Here is a 16,581-nt window from a genome sequence, read left to right as displayed (position 1 = left end):
CGGCTGGCTCGGCTGGCTCACTTGGCTCGTACACGGCTCGGGGGGGGGAAGGTGCTGGCAGCTGGAAGGGGTGAGGCTGGGGCCCTCACAGCCTCAGCTGCACTCTCCAAACCCAGGCCCGGTAGTCCGGCCTGACCCTTGGAGCACGCGTCTTGCCAAGCCCTGTCTCCCCAGCTCCCTTCTTTCCATGCCCACAAAGCCGTGCCTCCCAGCTGCCCCGGGCAGACCCTGTCCCCCCGCCCCGGGAGCCAGTCACCAACGCCACATTCATTGTGTTCAACAGAGACTTAAGGAGCTCCTACTATGTGCCCGTGGCTGCGGATAAAAAGAGGAAGCTGTTAGGACCCCTCCAGGCGCTCACAGCAGAGGAGAAGGCCCCAGCGCACATGAGGTCCTTCCCATGTGCCGGACGCCGGCAGCCATTTCCAGTCCCCGGCCGAAGTGAGTGGACTTCTCTGTGCCGCATCCTCTCCAAGAGGGCGGGACGGATGTGCTGGGGAGCACAGAGCCCGGAGTCCCCTCCCAGCCCCAGCATCCTGAGACTGTGATTGTAGCGGTTTTGCTGACTTCCTTTTCCTTTCTCTCAATGCCCCTGCCTCTTCCCCTCCTGGGGCCACTAGCCCCATGGCTGCCACGTGGTTGTCTTCTAGTGCCCTCCCTCCACGTCTCTATGAGGAACAGGATGCAATGCGCGGGGCAATGGGGGGGGGGGTCGCTTTATTCAAGGGCATCCTTCTGTGTCCCTGGTGAAGGCTCTGGCCGGTGCCTGCTTCCTGGAGAAGGGCCTCCTCCCTGCTGACTTCTGCTCCCACCCCACAGACTCACACTGCAGTCTCAAGCCTTATGGGGCTGAGGGCATGGGAAGAGTTAAGAGTGGGAAGTGGTGTGTAGGTAAGGCCTTAGGTGGGGGAGTGCGGGGAGGGCAGGTGGGGGGCAGGGCGGGGCAGGTGCTGGGCCTGGCGGTGGGTGCATCAGGCCACAGGCAGGCAGGCCAGATCCTCGTCCCTTTGATTTCTGTCTCCAGCCCCCGCCCACAGCCTTTCCCCTCCAGGTTGGGTCAGGGTGCGTGTGCCAGGGTGGGCGGCAGGAGTTTGTCTGCCCATGTGGGCCAACCTCGTGACCTCGGACATATTCTCCCTCCATCTACTGTGCACCTGCCCCACTTGGATAGAAGGGTGGCTGTGCTCTTGGGGCTGGCATGCTGGTGTGAGGGCTGGGAGGAGGACGGACACGGTTTACGAGGGACCAAGAGGTGGGCTATATGATGAGGCTTTCTGTTGGTGGCTCAGGTTGGAGCTGAAGCGACTTTGGTCCAGGGAGGACGTATGAGGCAGGTACACATGGCTGCCCACGTCTCACCTCTGTGGGGGGTGGGGGGGAGGCAGCAGGACACAGGTGGGTGGGAGATCACGAAAGGGGGAGAGCAGAGTGACGGGCTCCTCCCCCAGCCCAACATGCACAAAATCTAGGGCACTTGGTTCCTCTCTCTGCCTGGTTGAGGGAACAGTGCTGCTTATGTTTAAGAACAGAAACCAAAGGTGGGCCAGCTGCTGTGCGAGTTTGGAGAGTAAGACTGGTGGTGTTCCTGTCCTAGCTATGCGTGCAGCGGGGATAGGGCACGTGCAGGCCGCTTACTCACTCTGTACGTGGGCCGTGCCGTGGAGGCCATTGCTCCTGCGGGGGGGGAGAGGTTGGCTGTCGGGCCAGTTCTCTGGCTTCCCAGATGGAGAAGGGGTCCAGGTACCCACCGGAGCATACCTGGGCAGGACAGAAACGAAGCTGAGTTTGGGGTCTGGGGTAGCAGGCAGCACTGTGGAGGCCCTGGGGTGGGTGAGAGCTGGGACAGGACCCAGGCAAGGGAACCCCTGATTTTGTGCCGCTGCTGATGTCCCCAGAAGGCCAGGTGGGGGGGGCCACAGGGGAGGAGGGCCGATGTGTAGTGAGCAGAGGACAGCCTGTCACCATCCTGAAGCCTCTGTCCGCGCCGCCGGCCGCCCTGTCCTGCCCCCACCAGGCGTGAGTCAGACCGAAAGCAGAAGCTGCCAGACATTGCACAGGGTGAAGCGAGGCAGAACCAACTGTGCTATTTTGGAACCTGGTTAATTCCCCTCCTGTCCCCCACCTCTTTTGCCTCAGGGCTCCCACCCCCTCCTGGCCACCAGCACTTGCCTTCCGCAAGGGGACAGTCAGGTTGGGACTTGATTTCCTCTGGCATGGGTGGGGCGGGGGCGCTTCATGTCCTTCCCCTTGCTGGACCCCGTCCCTGGCCGAGAGGTGCTGGCTTTTAGGGAGCCAGCCTCCTGGCATTGGGGGACAGAGTGCCCCCTCCCAGTGGGAGTTCCAAGCCCGCAGGCAGGGCACCCAAGGGAGATGATGGTGGGCTTTTGGTGCCGCTGCCCCCCTGCGCCCTCCCCCGCCTATCTTTCCCCACCCTTGAGCCAACTGTCAGCCTCCCCAGAGCTGGGAGCTACCGGGGCTTCACGGGGTAGCCTCTCCCAGCAGCGAACTCTTAGAGGGGTGGGAGGGGTTTCCGGACCCAGAGGGGAGATATTTTGGGGCCAAGGGCCTTTCCAGAACCCATGACATCACATAATCTGCAGCAGTCCCCACTGACCCCCTAATCTATGGTTCTTTCTTGGGCATCCTAGGCCTGCTTGAGGTTCTGGCCCCACACTTTAGGGTTTCTTAGGAGCCCACATGAGCCTAGGGCCCCTGGCAGTCCAGATCGCGGTGGTGAACGAGGTCAGTAGGGTGTGTGTTTCTGAACCGGACATGGAGGTATAGAGGTGAGAGCTGCCCCCATCTGTGGGTAGGGCGCACAGCGGTCCCTGCCCGTCGGGAAGCGACATGGTTGGAGAGGGGGTCGTCTTGGCTCCTGTTCTGTGTGAATGTGTACGTCCAAGATGGGTGTGTTGGATGCACAGCCTCCACGGTGTGTTGCTGCCTCCGGGGGGACCCTTAGATCAGAAGCTTCACCCTGCTATTTACTCCCCCAGCCATCTGGGGTGGGAGGTTTCATGCTTGGGGGGGGGTCAGCAGGCATGTTGCAGGTGACCAATCAAAATGTGGGTCCTTGTCGACCTCAGATGAGCAGGACTTGGGTTTCTCATGGCTCAGATGGATTTGGGGCTTAGGCAGGTGCGAGCAAGGGTAAAGCAGTAAGGAGGAAAGAGTGGTCTCCTAGGCCTGCTGCAGGGGGCTTCAGCACGCCCCTCGCCTCCTGTGGACCACACAACACACCCATGCGGGCGCACACTGTCCTTCTGGGGCCGTGTAAATGGGACGGTAAGCGTGCCTGTGTGTGCAAGGGTGTGTGAGTGGGCGTGTCTCCCGCAGCCTGTCTGGATTGCTTTTCCACCGGTAACCAGATGAGTTTCCTGGCTGCTTCCCCACAGACCCGGACCGTTCCCCCTCCCGCACAGGCCGGAGCCCCAGCACCGGGCGAGCACTGAGTGCAGAGCCAGCCTGGAGCCCTGTGTTCCTGCCTCCGCCTTGGTCTCTGGGCCTGAGAATCAGGGCTGTTTGTTCAGGGGAGAGCCATGCTGTCCCTTCAGGTGTTTCTCCCCACCAGGAGCCTGCACCTCCCCACTGTCTTTTTCCACCCCTCACCCATTTTCATGCTTGGAAGCAGGTGACCAAGCCCCCAGAAGGCTGCAAGTGACTTTAATGCACCCACAAATCTCCTGGAATGCTATGTTAAGATGCAGGTTCTGACTCAGTAGGTCTGGGTTGTCCTGAGAGCTTGCATTTCTAACCAGCTCCCAGGGGATGTGAGGCCTGGGGATCCTGCTTTGAGTGGTGAGGACTTAAAAGGCCCTGAGCCATCTAAACTCCAGCCAGACTGACGCTACTCACCCAGCCAGGGAGCTGACACTCACGGGCCACCCCCTAGGTGCCAGGAGCATCTCACGCTCCTTGATCCCTTCACCTGCTCTGAGGGAAGTGGCATTATCACCATCCTGTTTTACAGATGGGGAAACTGAGGCTCTGAGAGACTAAGTTCCTGTCCCGGGTCACACAGCTGGTAAGTGGCAAAGCCAGACTTGAACTCTGGTCTGTCCGTCCATGTCCAGAGCCTATGAGCGTATGAGCATTCCACTAAAGCCCAACTGTCTTCCAGAGAGCTCAGAGAGCTGCAGCCTGGGGGGTTGGGTGAGGGCATGGCACACAGTGGTCAGGAAGCTGTAGGGGGGCAGCCCTGGGAGGCTGAGGGGAAGCAGGGGCTGAAGGGGAAATAGTGCTGGAAGGACAAAAGCTGAGTGAGGCTGGCATCCTGCCCCGCCTGCCTACCCCGGGGCCCCTCCACGAATGGGCTTGCTATCACTTGCCTCTTCAGGCCCCTTTCCAGACAGACTCCCCTCTCAGGCACCTACCCCATTGCCCTGCTACCTGCGTTCACGAGCCTGGGCTGGGGGAGGTCGGGTGTGCGGACTCCTGACCGGACGCCCCATGCCTACCAGCTGTGTGACCTCAGGCAAAGCGTCAACCTCTTCTGCGCCTCAATTGTTCCTTCTCTGAAATGGGAGGGTATACTACTGCTTCCTCACAAGTGGGTGGGCTTGCTTTGAGGGTGAAATCAGTAATATCTACCAGCTCAGAACTGTGCCTGGTGCGGAGTACGTGCTCAGTACAGGTAATAATGAACGCCTGTTGGTTTGTACCCGGGAGACTGGAGGCCGCCCTCTGTACGCGCAATGTGGTCGTCACGCTCATGCTCATAGGTGTTCTCCTTCCTTCCTTTCCCCTCGCCTCTGCAATGTCTTCTTTCCTTTAGCAAAACCTGGATACTTCGGTTATAAAGAGATTGCTTTCCAAGTCCTCAGAGGCAGATTAAACTCTTTTTTTAAATTTATTTATTTGAGAGAGAGAATGAGATAGAGAGAGCATGAGAGGGGGGAGGGTCAGAGGGAGAAGCAGACTCCCGGCTGAGCAGGGAGCCCGATGCGGGACTCGATCCCGGGACTCCAGGATCATGACCTGAGCCGAAGGCAGTCGCCCAACCAACTGAGCCACCCAGGCTCCCCCAGATTAAACTATTGAAAAGGAAGCCAAACAGTAGTTCATTGGCGGTGTATGAGCCAAGCCACGGCAGGGACGAGAAAGGCCGGTGTGGGGCTGGGGCAGCAAGGTTGGAGAGGAAGCCCCCCAGGAGCCGGCGCCGGCATCAGGGCCTGTGGGTTGGGTGCGCCGTGGCCCCCGGGCCTAGGGCAGGGAGGGCTGGGGCAGGGGGGCTTAGGTGCCGGGGCTGGGTTGGGGGTGAGACGTCAGGTGGAAGCAGAAGGCACTCCGCATGCTGGCTGCGGAAGCCTCTGCGGCTGCACCCTCTCCCACCCAGGGTCACCGAGCCTTCCTGGCCCAAGCACCGGGCCAAAGAACTAGGGTGTGTGTGTGCGCGTGGGATTGCAGTCTCCTGAGGAGAAAGGAAAGCCAAAGCTGGGTCCCCAAGGCCGCCACAGCCCTGGTGTTCCCACGTGCTGGGCAGCAGCAGGAGTGATGGTGAGGACCAGTCCCCGGCCTGCAGGCTGGCTCCACAGCCACGTGGCCTTGGCCACATCCATGCCGTCCAGAGGCTCAGCGTACCCGGACAGAGCAGGAGGGGGCCTGCCAGGGACCCCGTCCTGCCCTCTCACGTTATCAACCAGGTTCCAAGGCCCAGAGAGGGACAGGACCTGCCTGAGGTCACAGCTGGGCAGGGGGACAGCCAAATGCAGGTCTTCTAATACCGCTGTGTTCTTGGGAAGCATCCGAGGCTTTTGTGCCGGGCCGAGCGATCCCTGCGTCTCGTTCTGGGAATTCTGATGGGTGGGATGGGGTAGAGGATCAGAAGAAAGCTGATTTCTCTGGAAGCTTCCTTGTACCTGGGGAGACTGGTAGGTGGCCAGGAAACAACTGGAGAAACAAGCAGTGTAGCCACAGGCAGGACGCTCAAGGGGACCAGGTGTCCAGGAGGTGGGGGCAAGGGAGCAAGGGGGGGAGGGGAAGGCAGCTGCCCGTGAGCGGCAGGGTGAGGATATGGCAATGTGTGTGTGAGAGACAGACAGGCAGGCAGAGGGTCTGTGTCTGTGCATATCACAAGGGTAGACTAGGAAGAAAGAAGAAACCTTTCTAGTTCCTTCTCTCCATGCTCTCCCTCAGCTACATGTCCCCTGGCCCCCAAAGCCCAGTGGCAGTCTTCCTGGGGCAGGCCTCATGCCAGGCTCCCGCTGGTCCCTATGGGACAGGACAGGCGCCTCTCTGGTCTGGGATTGCCTTTGAAGCCTCTCCATGTGCCGCACAATTGCTGTGCCTTGCCCCGGGGCCAGCAGGCGGGCCAGCCAGCAGGCGTCAACTCCCACCCCTTCCTGTGGGATGTGAGCTGGGACGTGGGGCTGATGGGCCTAAGCTGTAGGCACTGGAGGCCACTGAGCAGGCCAGGAGCTGCTGTAGCTGCCCTTCGCCTCCCCTCCCCTTCCTTTCCCTCCTCCCCACCTCCTGCCTGAGTTCAGAGATTTAAAAGCGAGCCCCTGGCCCCCCTCACTCCTCCCCCCCCAAGCCCTGCAGCGCCCCCCCAACCAAGGCCTCCTGTGGTAGGTCCCCTCGAGGCAGGTGCCCTGCGTGCCGAGTAGGGTGCGCCCTGGGTTTGAGTTTCACTGGGCTTCCACTGATGTGCTCTGTGCAGACCACCCTTCTAGAGCTTTCGTTTCCTCTTAGAATTCACTGTTTGTTCCCCAGTCTTTATTCATCACAAACAGGGGATTGTTCAGCCTGTGCCAAGAGTGGTCCCACTTGGCCGAGTGATTATATTGCATGAGAGAGACAGAGGCCCACGTCCCACTTGATAGCCTTTATGTCTGTCCAAGGTCAGGTGACACTCAACCAGGGGATGGAGGTGAGACGGGACAGTCCCTCTAAGGGAGGGTCCTGGAGGGAATGTTCCCCGGGTGATGAAAACGCCCTCCGATTTGATCGGGGTGGTGATTACACAGGAGTACACACCTGTAAGAATGCACCGAGCTGTGCACTTTGAATCTGTGCATTTTGCTGGGATAAATTATATCTCAGTTAAAGGGGAAAAGGCCAAAACATTAAAATAAAAATGTTAATTACTGACCTCTACTTCTGAAACCAATAATACATTATATGTTAATTAATTGAATTAAAAAAATAAAATTAAATAAAAAAATAAAAATAAAATAAAAGTGTTAAAAAGCACATACCACTGACCCCATTCTTGCTCCTGGTACCAAATACCTTCCAGTCAAACAGTGCAGTGCACACTTAGCAAGGGCGAGTGTGATTTCCGTTTGCTCTTTTTCTTTTCTTTCTTTTTTTTTTTTAAAGATTTTATTTACTTATTTTGACAGAGAGAGATACAGCGAGAGAGGGAACACAAGCAGGGGGAATGGGAGAGGGAGGAGCAGGCTTCCCGCTCAGCAGGGAGCCCAATGTGGGACTCGATCCCAGGACCCTGGGATCATGACCTGAGCTGAAGGCAGACGAGTAACGACTGAGCCACCCAGGCGCCCCCGTTTGCTCTTTTTCAATCTTGGAGGCAGCCAGAGGGCCCCACTGTTGCCTTTCTTGACCTCCAGGGAACCACTGGACCAGATAACAAACCACCTGAATTATGAAGCATCTCCAGAGTGCCAGGCACTGTGCTAAGTACCCTGCCTGCCCATGGTCTCTTTAGAACCCGGGGGTAGGATCACTATTACCCACATGCCTCTCCCATTGCACTGCAGTGAATCATGTGATATACAAGCTCTGGAAATGGAAGTCTTATACAAACGCAAGGCTTTTGGAAAGGAAACAGAGAGGGTGCCCAGTAATGGGAAAAGCTGGCCAGAGGCCTTCCTGCCCTGTCCCATAAGGAGAGACAAGCTGGGGTTGCTGCTAGGCTGCTCTGCCCCAGCCTGGGGTCTTGATACGGTGTGTGTGTGGGGGGCAGGGGGTGGTGGGGGGACCATTTCTCAAAAGAAACTTGAGAGGAACAGTAAGAGGAGACTGGTCCAGGGATGCCCTAGGTGGGCATGGACAAAGGGGACAGTAAACAGTGACAAAGTGGTGACATCTCTCCCCTGCCCACATTTACATCCTTGCAGAGGATCCCATACCTAGCATCCCAACTTAGGTCACAACCATTCTGGGAGAGGTAGCCCCAGCTGCTAAGCCCCACTTGACTAATGGAAAGACTGAGGCTAGGCTGAGACATTGAGTCAGGCTCCTGGGAATCTTATCCTCCCCCCACCCCCTCCCCAGCTCTCTTTGGGACTGGGCCAGTGGATGCCCCCCCTCCCCCAGGCCCTGCAGGGACCGTGACCACCTTGGCAATTTCAAATGGCCTAGGCCTACAGCATGGGGATTGTATGCACATTTTTGTTCTGTTTCTTAGTTCATCAGGCCTTCCTTTGCCTCTGCCAGAGGGAGTTCAGAGAAGACAAAACAAACCAGGTCCTGGAATCTTCCCCTCTTTTCCCTTCCCAAGGCTGGAAGCTTACACAGGGGGTCACGGGGTCCTTCCCCCGGCCTCCGGGAGCCTCAGGACCTGTTCAGGAGGCCTTCCTTTAGTGGTTGATTTGATTTCCCCTCCAACACCACTGGGCAGGCTCCCGCACAACTGGTAGTTTGTAAGAGCCTGGATCAGAAGGAAACTTCTTCCAACCACAGAGACACAGAATGTAGTAAATGGCTTAAACAGGCATCCCGGCGGCTGGGCTGGTACCCTTTGTTGTTTCAGCCACGAGACATGTGTTTTTCTGGGAATTCAGGAAATTATCTCTGCCCTTTGAGGAAAGGCAGAGTTTTTTCTGCTTGCATTTGGGGATTCTAGACCATTCCATCGTCCCAGGCACCCACTGGGCCCCTGGGCTGGCTGAAAGAGATCGGGCGACTGAAACCCTTTGATGGTAGGGGGTTTCTTCAGTGGGAATCCCTAAAATACAATGTGGGCACTCCTGCCCCAAATGCAGGATGGAGGGGCCTAACTCTCAACCCCAGGGGCCGGCCTTACCACTCATTAGCTCTGTGACCTTTGAGCTGACCACCTCTCTGTGCCTTTTTCCTCATCTGTAAAGGAGTGAACAGTGTTGGAAGTAACTGTGATATTCCAGTGAGGTGCTTCAAGCACACCTCGCACATAGTAAGTACACCATCGGTGTTAATTGTTAGTATAAAATACTGTTTTCTGATTAGAAACATGTACATGTGCATGATAAAAAAAAGAGTAACGTTCCAGAAAGTAAAAATTAAAAAAAAAATTCACGATTGATTGCATCATCAAAAGAAGTTTGATATTTTCATATATTTCTTCCCCAAAGGGTTTTCTACATATCGTTGCACGTGGTGATGATCAGATCTTATGTACAATTTTGCCTTCTACTTTTTGTCACTTGACATATCTACCCCCGGCTTACCAACTGGAAACATAACATTCCATTGGGAGGAATACAGCATAATTTATTTAACCATCGTACTGTGGGACATTGAGATTATTTCTCATTTTTCTCTATATAATATGGTGGGCATCGTGATGCAGAAAAGCCTTTGTGTGTGGGATCACCTCGTCGGGCTGGTGGCTACTTTCGGAGGTTTGAACCATATGGCCGGATCGCTTTTCCGGAGAGGCTGCCCCTACCCTCGGCCCCGTTGTGTTGAGGTTGTGTGGTGCTGAGGGCATTTTAAAGTCCCTGGAGCCACACTTGGGCAGAGCTGAGGGCCATTTGTTCCATTCTTCTTTTAAATTATAAGGTCTGCCCTCATTCTTATGTAAATTTTAATGGTAGTATAAACACACATGCAGAAAAGTGTACACATTTGTGAGCCACCGCTGCATTTTCACAAACTTGACCTTCTGCGTCAAATCACAGAACACTCCTAGTGCCCCCACTGGCACTCCCCCCAGGGGATCCTGATCTCTCACCGGAGATTCGTTTTGCTGGTTGAATGGTAGAGACATTGATGGTGGTGGGTGCGTTTTTGTGGCTTCTTTCGTTGAGCTGCGAGAGGCGTGTGTGTTGTGCGTAGCGCTAGTGGGCTCTCCCTCCCTGTGGAGTCGCAGTCCAGGTGTGCGTGTACCACAACGTCCTTATCCATTTCCCTGTTGATGGACGTCTGGTGTTTTCTGGCTTGGGCGCTATCCGTAGGGCTGCTGGGAATGTTCTAAGTGTGTCCTCTGGGGAGCCGTGGACGCTTCTTTGTCGGGCATCCACTTAGGAATGGAGTTGCTGAGTCATGGGAAGTCTGCTTCCTGCTCCAAGTCTCATTTTTATTTATTTTTAAAGATTTTATTTATTTATTTTGAGGCAGAGAGAGAGAGCATGTGAGAGAGAGCATGTGCACGCACACTCACACAAGTTGGAGAGGGGCAGAAGGTGAGGGAGAGAGAATCTCAAGCGGACTCTGCGCTGAGCGTGGAGCCCCCCATTGGGGCTAAATCCCATGACCTCGAGATCATGACCTGAGTGGGAATCAAGAGTCAGATGCTTAACTGACTGAGCCACCTGGGCGCCTCTTCCTGTTCCAAGTTTTAAAGGATCACCTGGAAGGCAGAAGACTCTCCAGAGAAGTTCAGGCCCCACAATTAATTGAGGGGTCCTGGCTCCACTTAGAGCAATTTGAGGAGCACTGCATGATTGTGCTCCCTCTGAAGGCTCATGTCTGGGGCTGTAGTGGAAATGGAGTTGGACCTGGGTCCTGGCCCTCCAGCTCCAATTGGCATGTGACTTCTGACCCTCTGGTGGCCACTCAGTGTCCCCACCCAGGGTCCTCGGCTGGCTTAACAACCGTCACACTGAGGAGGGCAGGGCTTGGGCCAGACTCTGGGTGGAACTGAAGGAACCCCACCTTTGGATATGACTGGAAGCAGGTGGGGCCCTCACAGCCCCCTGGAAACTGCCCTGCTTTCTTTTCCCCTTGTATGAAAAGAATCACAGGGGGCGCCTGGGCGGCACAGTCAGTTAAATGTCTGACTCTTGGTTTTGGCTCAGGTCATGATCTCAGGGTCGTGAGATCGAGCCCTGTCTCGGGCTCAGTGCGCTTGGCGCAGAGTCTGCTTGGGATTCTCTCTCTCCCTCTCCCTCTGCCTCTTGCTGCCGTGTGCGCTCGTGGGCTCTCTCTCTCAAATAAATAAATCTTTAAAAAAAAAGTAAGAATGAGAAACTCTTAAGAACCCTGTTTACCACTCCCCAGCCCACAGGTAACCACTCTGAACAGCTGGGGGTATTGGGGGAGCCCAGAATAGAAGCTTGAGAGTGGGGGCTGTGAACCAGGCAGCCTGGTTTAAGTGTCCATTCTGCTACTCATCTGCTGTGCAACCTTGGGCAAGTTATTTCACCTCTCTGTGCCTCAGTTTCCCCCCTGAAAACTGGAGGCAATAATAGTGGTCACCTCATCGGGTTGTTGTGAAGAATGGATGAGTTAATATGTGAAAGCACATAGACCAGCCCTGCCCCAGGGCAAGCATTCAAGAAACCTTCTGATCCTCCTAGTCTGTTCTACATGTTTACCCATGTTCTGTCTAAATGGGCTCAGGCTCTACATTTTATTCGTAATTTTCTCTTTCCACTCAATGCTCAATCTTTGAGGTCTTTCTAGCTGAGGCTTTTCTGTTCTGGGATCCTCTCTCTCCTTGCCTGTCCCTCGCGGAGGCCAGTGATTTCTCCCAGTCTTCCCCCTCCCCCTGTAGACATCTTCCCTTAGGAAAGCTTCGGAGCCAGTTCATACTGATGTGTAAATGTCTGATGAGAGAGGCCCCCACACAGGCTGAAACCAGCCTGGCCTTGACCAGAGATGTGCATGGCTTTGGAGGCAAGCCCAGCATCTGTCTGTTAGTGGATGCCTAAGGGCATGCTAGGGAGTCCCACACACCCACCGTGTTTCCTTGAATCCTCACAACAACCCAAGAGGCAGGTGCCCTTATTGGCTCCATTTGACCAAAGAGAAAACCAAGGCACAGAGAGGTTAAGTGGCTTTCCCAAAGTCACCCAGCCAGTATGGGCGCAGTGGCAGATGGAGGTGGGGAAGGGCTTCAGCTGCATCTGCTGGATTGGGAAGCTCATTTTGGCCACAACAAGCTGGAACCCAGACGCAGCTTAGGGCAGGGGTAGTCAGGTGGGAGTTTCTGATGAACAGCAGGGCGAGGGAGGAGGGGATGGCTGGTGGATTCTGGGGGGTGCAGCGAGGGGCGGCTCTCGTGGTCTTGGCTGAAACTTCAGTCCCTGCTACCTCTAGAACTTTTCTAGCGGACTGGGGAGAGGCAGGACTTCTTTGGGGCATTAGACCCCATAGTCCCCTCAGGAGGGTGTTACCTGGGGGTGGGGCCAGGGGAGAAGGTTCTCCAGGGAAACATCTAGCCCTGGTGTCTGCACACAGTGGGCACTCAAGGCTTCGGGTATTACCGAATGCGTGAATGGTGGGCCCTTCCCAGGCCGGGTAGGTCTGGAGGTCAGGTGCGGGGGAGGGTTCGGGGGTCATTTTGGTTCTCCTGCATCCCTCCTCCTAGTTCTTCCTGCCCAGAATAGGTGCCGGGGGAGGCTGGGAATGGTCCCACAGGTGTTGAGAGTGAGCAGGTGTGCTTGAGGGCTGGGCAGGGAATGGTCTCTCCTGGGCCACCCCATCTGCCCCCAGATCCCCTCAAGTCCCTTCCTTAACCCTGTACTCATTCCTGGCAGGGCCAGGGGAGGAGGCTGGGCTGCGGAGGGAGGAAGCAGCTCTGTGACTGGGGTGACAGCTTTCACAATGGGGGGAGCGGGGAAGCCTCCCTCTGCTGTGCCCCTGGGCCACCCTCTGTCAGAAGACGGCGGACAGGCTAAGGCTCCCAGCACCTTCCAGTGCACAGCTAGCTCGCCGGTCACAGTTCTCTGATACCCTCTCTTCCCGGAGGCTCGCAGAGATCTGGATGGCGTTGGTCGGGCAGGGACTGCCACTGGTATTTTACCAATGAGCAGAGCGAGAGGCTGAGCAGGACGCAGCCCAGGTTCTCCCGGGGCAGAGCCAGCTCTAGCTCAGCCGGGGACGGGCACCCAGCCCTTTGTCAGAGCAACAAGGGGCTCCTTCTCCCCCAGTCCTCCCCGTGCCGGCTGGCACTGCCAGGCTCTGTGCCACCACCCCCCCAGCAGGGACCAACTGAAGTCAGATTGTTCCTGAGGGGTGCGAGCATGCAGGGCAGTGGGCTGGGCTGGGCTCAGAGCCCACGAGGTCTGCAGGGCTGCGGGGCGGGGGTGGCTGGTGAAGACAGGCTACCCCTCTGTAGGAGCATAGGAAAGGGGTAGAGGCTGCAGCTGTGTCCCAGCTGCAGGACAGAGAAAGGGGGAGAAGGAGGGGCTGTCTGCTCCTTTCTCCTTGGGGGTCTGTCCTGTTGGGAGCTGGGCAGAGAGACCCTTGGGGCTGATTCACTAATTCCTGGCCTGGGGGCAGAGAAGGGAGGAGGGAAGGTGAGTAAGGGTCATTGAGTACTCAAAGCTCCGAGGTGGATGGTGCGGACCTCCTTTGCAAGGAAGCAGCTGTGGTGGTGGAGGGAGCCCTGGGTCGGGGTCCGGTGGCTTGGGCTCCATTTGTGGTCCTGAGCCAACCAGACATGCAGCCCGGGACAAGCTCCCTCCCAGCTCTGTGTGGACCCCCCCCCCCCCCCCCCCCGCTCATGCCCTGCCCCAGTGGGCTGGGGAGCCACGCTGGACTGGGTCCCAGCTCTGTCTCTGTCCCCAGATACTTAACTTCCCTGTGCCTCTGTTTCTCCTTATCTGTAAAAGGAGGATAATAACCAGAACTACCTCATGGGGCTATTTGAGGTTAAAGTGCCTGGAACAGCGCCCAGCACAGAGTAAATGCTCAAATAGATGCAAATTATTACTATCTCCATGATCCAGTGATTTTCACTGAGTATTTGCCAGGACCTTCCACGAAGTACTTAGTGACAGTCTGATGTCTGGCATTAGGCGACGCGGCTTTCCTTTGCTACCCGCCCCCGCCAGAGGTCTGGGTCTCATTCTTCGGATCCCTGGGGCACAGCTCTGGCCTCTGGTTTCTACTACAGCTGACCCTCTCAGTCCTGTGTTTATCCTTTACTCCCCCACTCAGCCTACCAAGTGCCGTGCGCTGTGCAAGACACCATCTTTCCACTTAACATGTTCACCAAGCTTCTGACGGAGAACTTGTTTACAGATGAGAAAGCTGAAGCTCAGAGAGATGAAGTGACTTGCCCAAGGTCACACAGCCAAGATGTGGCAGAGCTGGGATTTAAGCCCTTGTCTGCCCTGTTTGATAATGCTTGCTCAACCACAAAGTCATATGGCCTCTTGCAATATCCCCGAGATGGGACCCTCTGCTGGAACCTTTATGGAGTTGGGGAACGCCTGGGGGCTCTGTACCTCTCAGGGAGTCTCTTAGCTGGGAGGGACCTTAGAAATCACCTAGTCCAACTGTTCCATTTTGTGCCTAGGGAGACAGAGCCTCCAAGGGAAGCGATGTGCCAGGGTCCCTCAGTGAGCTAGGGCCTGCAGCTGGGCTCAGTCTGTCTTTTCCTCCCCCTTTCCAGACTAGGCCTGGGGGCCTCAGTCCCCCATCCCACTGAGACCCCTCCATGATCAGGGCTGACATCCTGGGTGGTGGGAGCCCTCCCTGGACCCTTGCAGGCCCAGGTGCCCTAAAGCGTCCCTTTGCACAGGCTTGTAATGGCCTGTGGACTTGCTTTTCTCATTCACTGGACCTTAGACTCCACGAACTCAGGGACTATAGTTAGCTTGCTGCTGTTTGGCCAGTGCCTGATTCATAAATAGGGGTCATTCCCTGCACACAGTCGCCGTACGTCTACCGTGTCCCAGGCCCTGGGCTAAAGGCTGAAAGCACAGCAGCGAACAAGACAGACAAAATGCTTCCCCTGAGGGGAGTTTGCATTCCTAGTGAGAAAGAGATAGACAGTGAATGAAATAACTAAGCAAAAATGCATAATGGTTAAGATGGTGATAAGTGTTATGGAGAAACACAAAGAAGGAAGGGGCATAGGGAGTGTTGCGGGTGGGGGGGCAGGTAGGAATTTTGCAAGTTTGAATAGGTTAGTCATGGAAGGTCTCTGTAAGAATGGGACTTTTGAGCCTTTGAAGAGGTGAAGGAATGAGTGGTATCTGGGGGAGGGCCATCCCAGACTGAGGGGAAAGCAAGCGCAAAGGCCCTGAGGTGGGAGCGTGCCTGCTGTGTGTTTGAGGGATTGTAAAGAGGCTGGTGGGTGTGGCTGGAGCAGGTGGAACAAGGGAGAAAGCAGGGGGGGATGGGGTCAGAGGGGACCGTGAGGTGGGGACGGATCACAAGAGGGCCTTTGAGGGTAAGGACTTCGGCTTTTACTCCAAGCGACATGGGAGCCATTGATAGTTCTGGGCAGAGGGAGGGACAGGATCTGACTTAAAAGGTTTAACAGGATCCCTGTGATTACTGAGTTACGAGTAGAATGTTGAAGGGCAAGAAAGGAGGGAGTCTGAACATTAGGAGGCTCCCTCAGGAAGCCAGATAAGGCCCGCTCCAGGCCGGGCCCACATCGCGGGCGGGGAGGTGGTGGCAGAGGGGATGTTCTTGGGGTCACAGCTGCCAGGATCACCATGTGGCCTGATGGAAAGAGGGGAGTCAAGAGTGACTCCAACCTTCTGGGGCCGATCAGCTGCAATGAGCAAAGAAGAGAGGGTCTCCGTTTCCGGCCCAGGAAGCGGGACACTCGGGGTCAGGTCTCAGCTCCGTCACCCTCTTGTCGGTGACCAAACCCCTTGTCCCCTCTGGGCCTCAGTGTCTTCTCCTGTACAATGGCTGCAGGTGTCCAAGAGCCGGGGCTCTGAAGCGGGCCGCGCCTCCCAGAGCCGCCCCCCGCCCGCAGGGAGCCGGTGCCCGTGGCCGCCATGGCGTCGCGCATCGGGCTGCGCATGCAGCTCATGCGGGAGCAGGCGCAGCAGGAGGAGCAGAGGGAACGCATGCAGCAGCGGGCCGTCGTGCACTACGTGCAGCAGCAGCTGGGCGGGCCGCCCACGCCGGCCATCAACACCCCCGTCCACTTCCAGTCTCCGCCACCTGTGCCCGGGGAGGTCCTGAAGGTAGGGCCCGTCCCGAAGGCAGGGCCTTGTCCCCTCCCCCCCTGGCTCCGGGACCCCTAGAACCCTCGCCTTCTCCCCCCCACCCCCAGGTGCAGTCCTACCTGGAGAACCCCACCTCCTACCACCTGCAGCAGTCCCGGGACCAGAAGGTGAGGGAGTACCTGTCCGAGACCTACGGGAACAAGTTTGCCGCCCACATCAGCCCTGCCCAGGGCTCCCCGAAGCCCCTGCCGGCTGCCTCCCCGGGGGTGCGGGCTGGACATGTGATGTCCTCCTCAGCTGGCAACAGTGCTCCCAACAGCCCCATGGCCATGCTGCACATTGGCTCCAACCCCGAGAGGGAGGTAAGTGGCTGCCATGAGCAGAGCTGGTGCCAGGTGCTATGCTCCTGGGACGCCTAGTCTAATGGCAGAGGCAGGGTGCCGTTGTTAGAGTCCCTCCCAGTCCGAGGGGAGACACAGCTCTGTCCTCAGGGAGCCCCAGTCTGAGGGGAGACACAGCTCTGTCCTCAGGGAGCCCCAGTCTGAGGGGGGAG

At 56.8% G+C, this 16,581-nt stretch overlaps 1 protein-coding gene across 4 annotated transcripts; it reads left to right on the top strand.

Annotated features, from left to right (window-relative positions):
- Nucleotides 1–56: 56 nt before the first annotated feature.
- LOC116629339 (transcription factor EB-like) lies at nucleotides 57–16,474 on the top strand. 4 transcript variants are annotated; one of them, XM_032399638.1, is made up of 3 exons: nucleotides 57–441; nucleotides 15,772–16,046; nucleotides 16,136–16,474. In XM_032399638.1, exons 2-3 carry the CDS (start codon nucleotides 15,855–15,857, stop codon nucleotides 16,445–16,447), a joined length of 504 nt encoding a protein of 167 aa, XP_032255529.1. In that variant the 5' UTR covers nucleotides 57–441; nucleotides 15,772–15,854; the 3' UTR covers nucleotides 16,448–16,474. The 4 variants fall into 4 exon arrangements, with proteins under 4 accessions (XP_032255529.1, XP_032255530.1, XP_032255531.1 ...); XM_032399639.1 differs by having other exon boundaries at nucleotides 57–891; XM_032399640.1 differs by lacking the exon at nucleotides 57–441 and adding an exon at nucleotides 3,043–4,024.
- Nucleotides 16,475–16,581: the final 107 nt, after the last annotated feature.

The sequence above is a fragment of the Phoca vitulina genome, unplaced genomic scaffold, assembly GCF_004348235.1.
Source record: "Phoca vitulina isolate PV1807 unplaced genomic scaffold, GSC_HSeal_1.0 scaffold641, whole genome shotgun sequence".
In the NCBI taxonomy this organism is placed as follows: domain Eukaryota; kingdom Metazoa; phylum Chordata; class Mammalia; order Carnivora; family Phocidae; genus Phoca; species Phoca vitulina.
The sequence above is the reverse complement of the archived record's forward strand: the minus strand, read 5'-3'. Positions and strand labels throughout refer to the sequence as shown.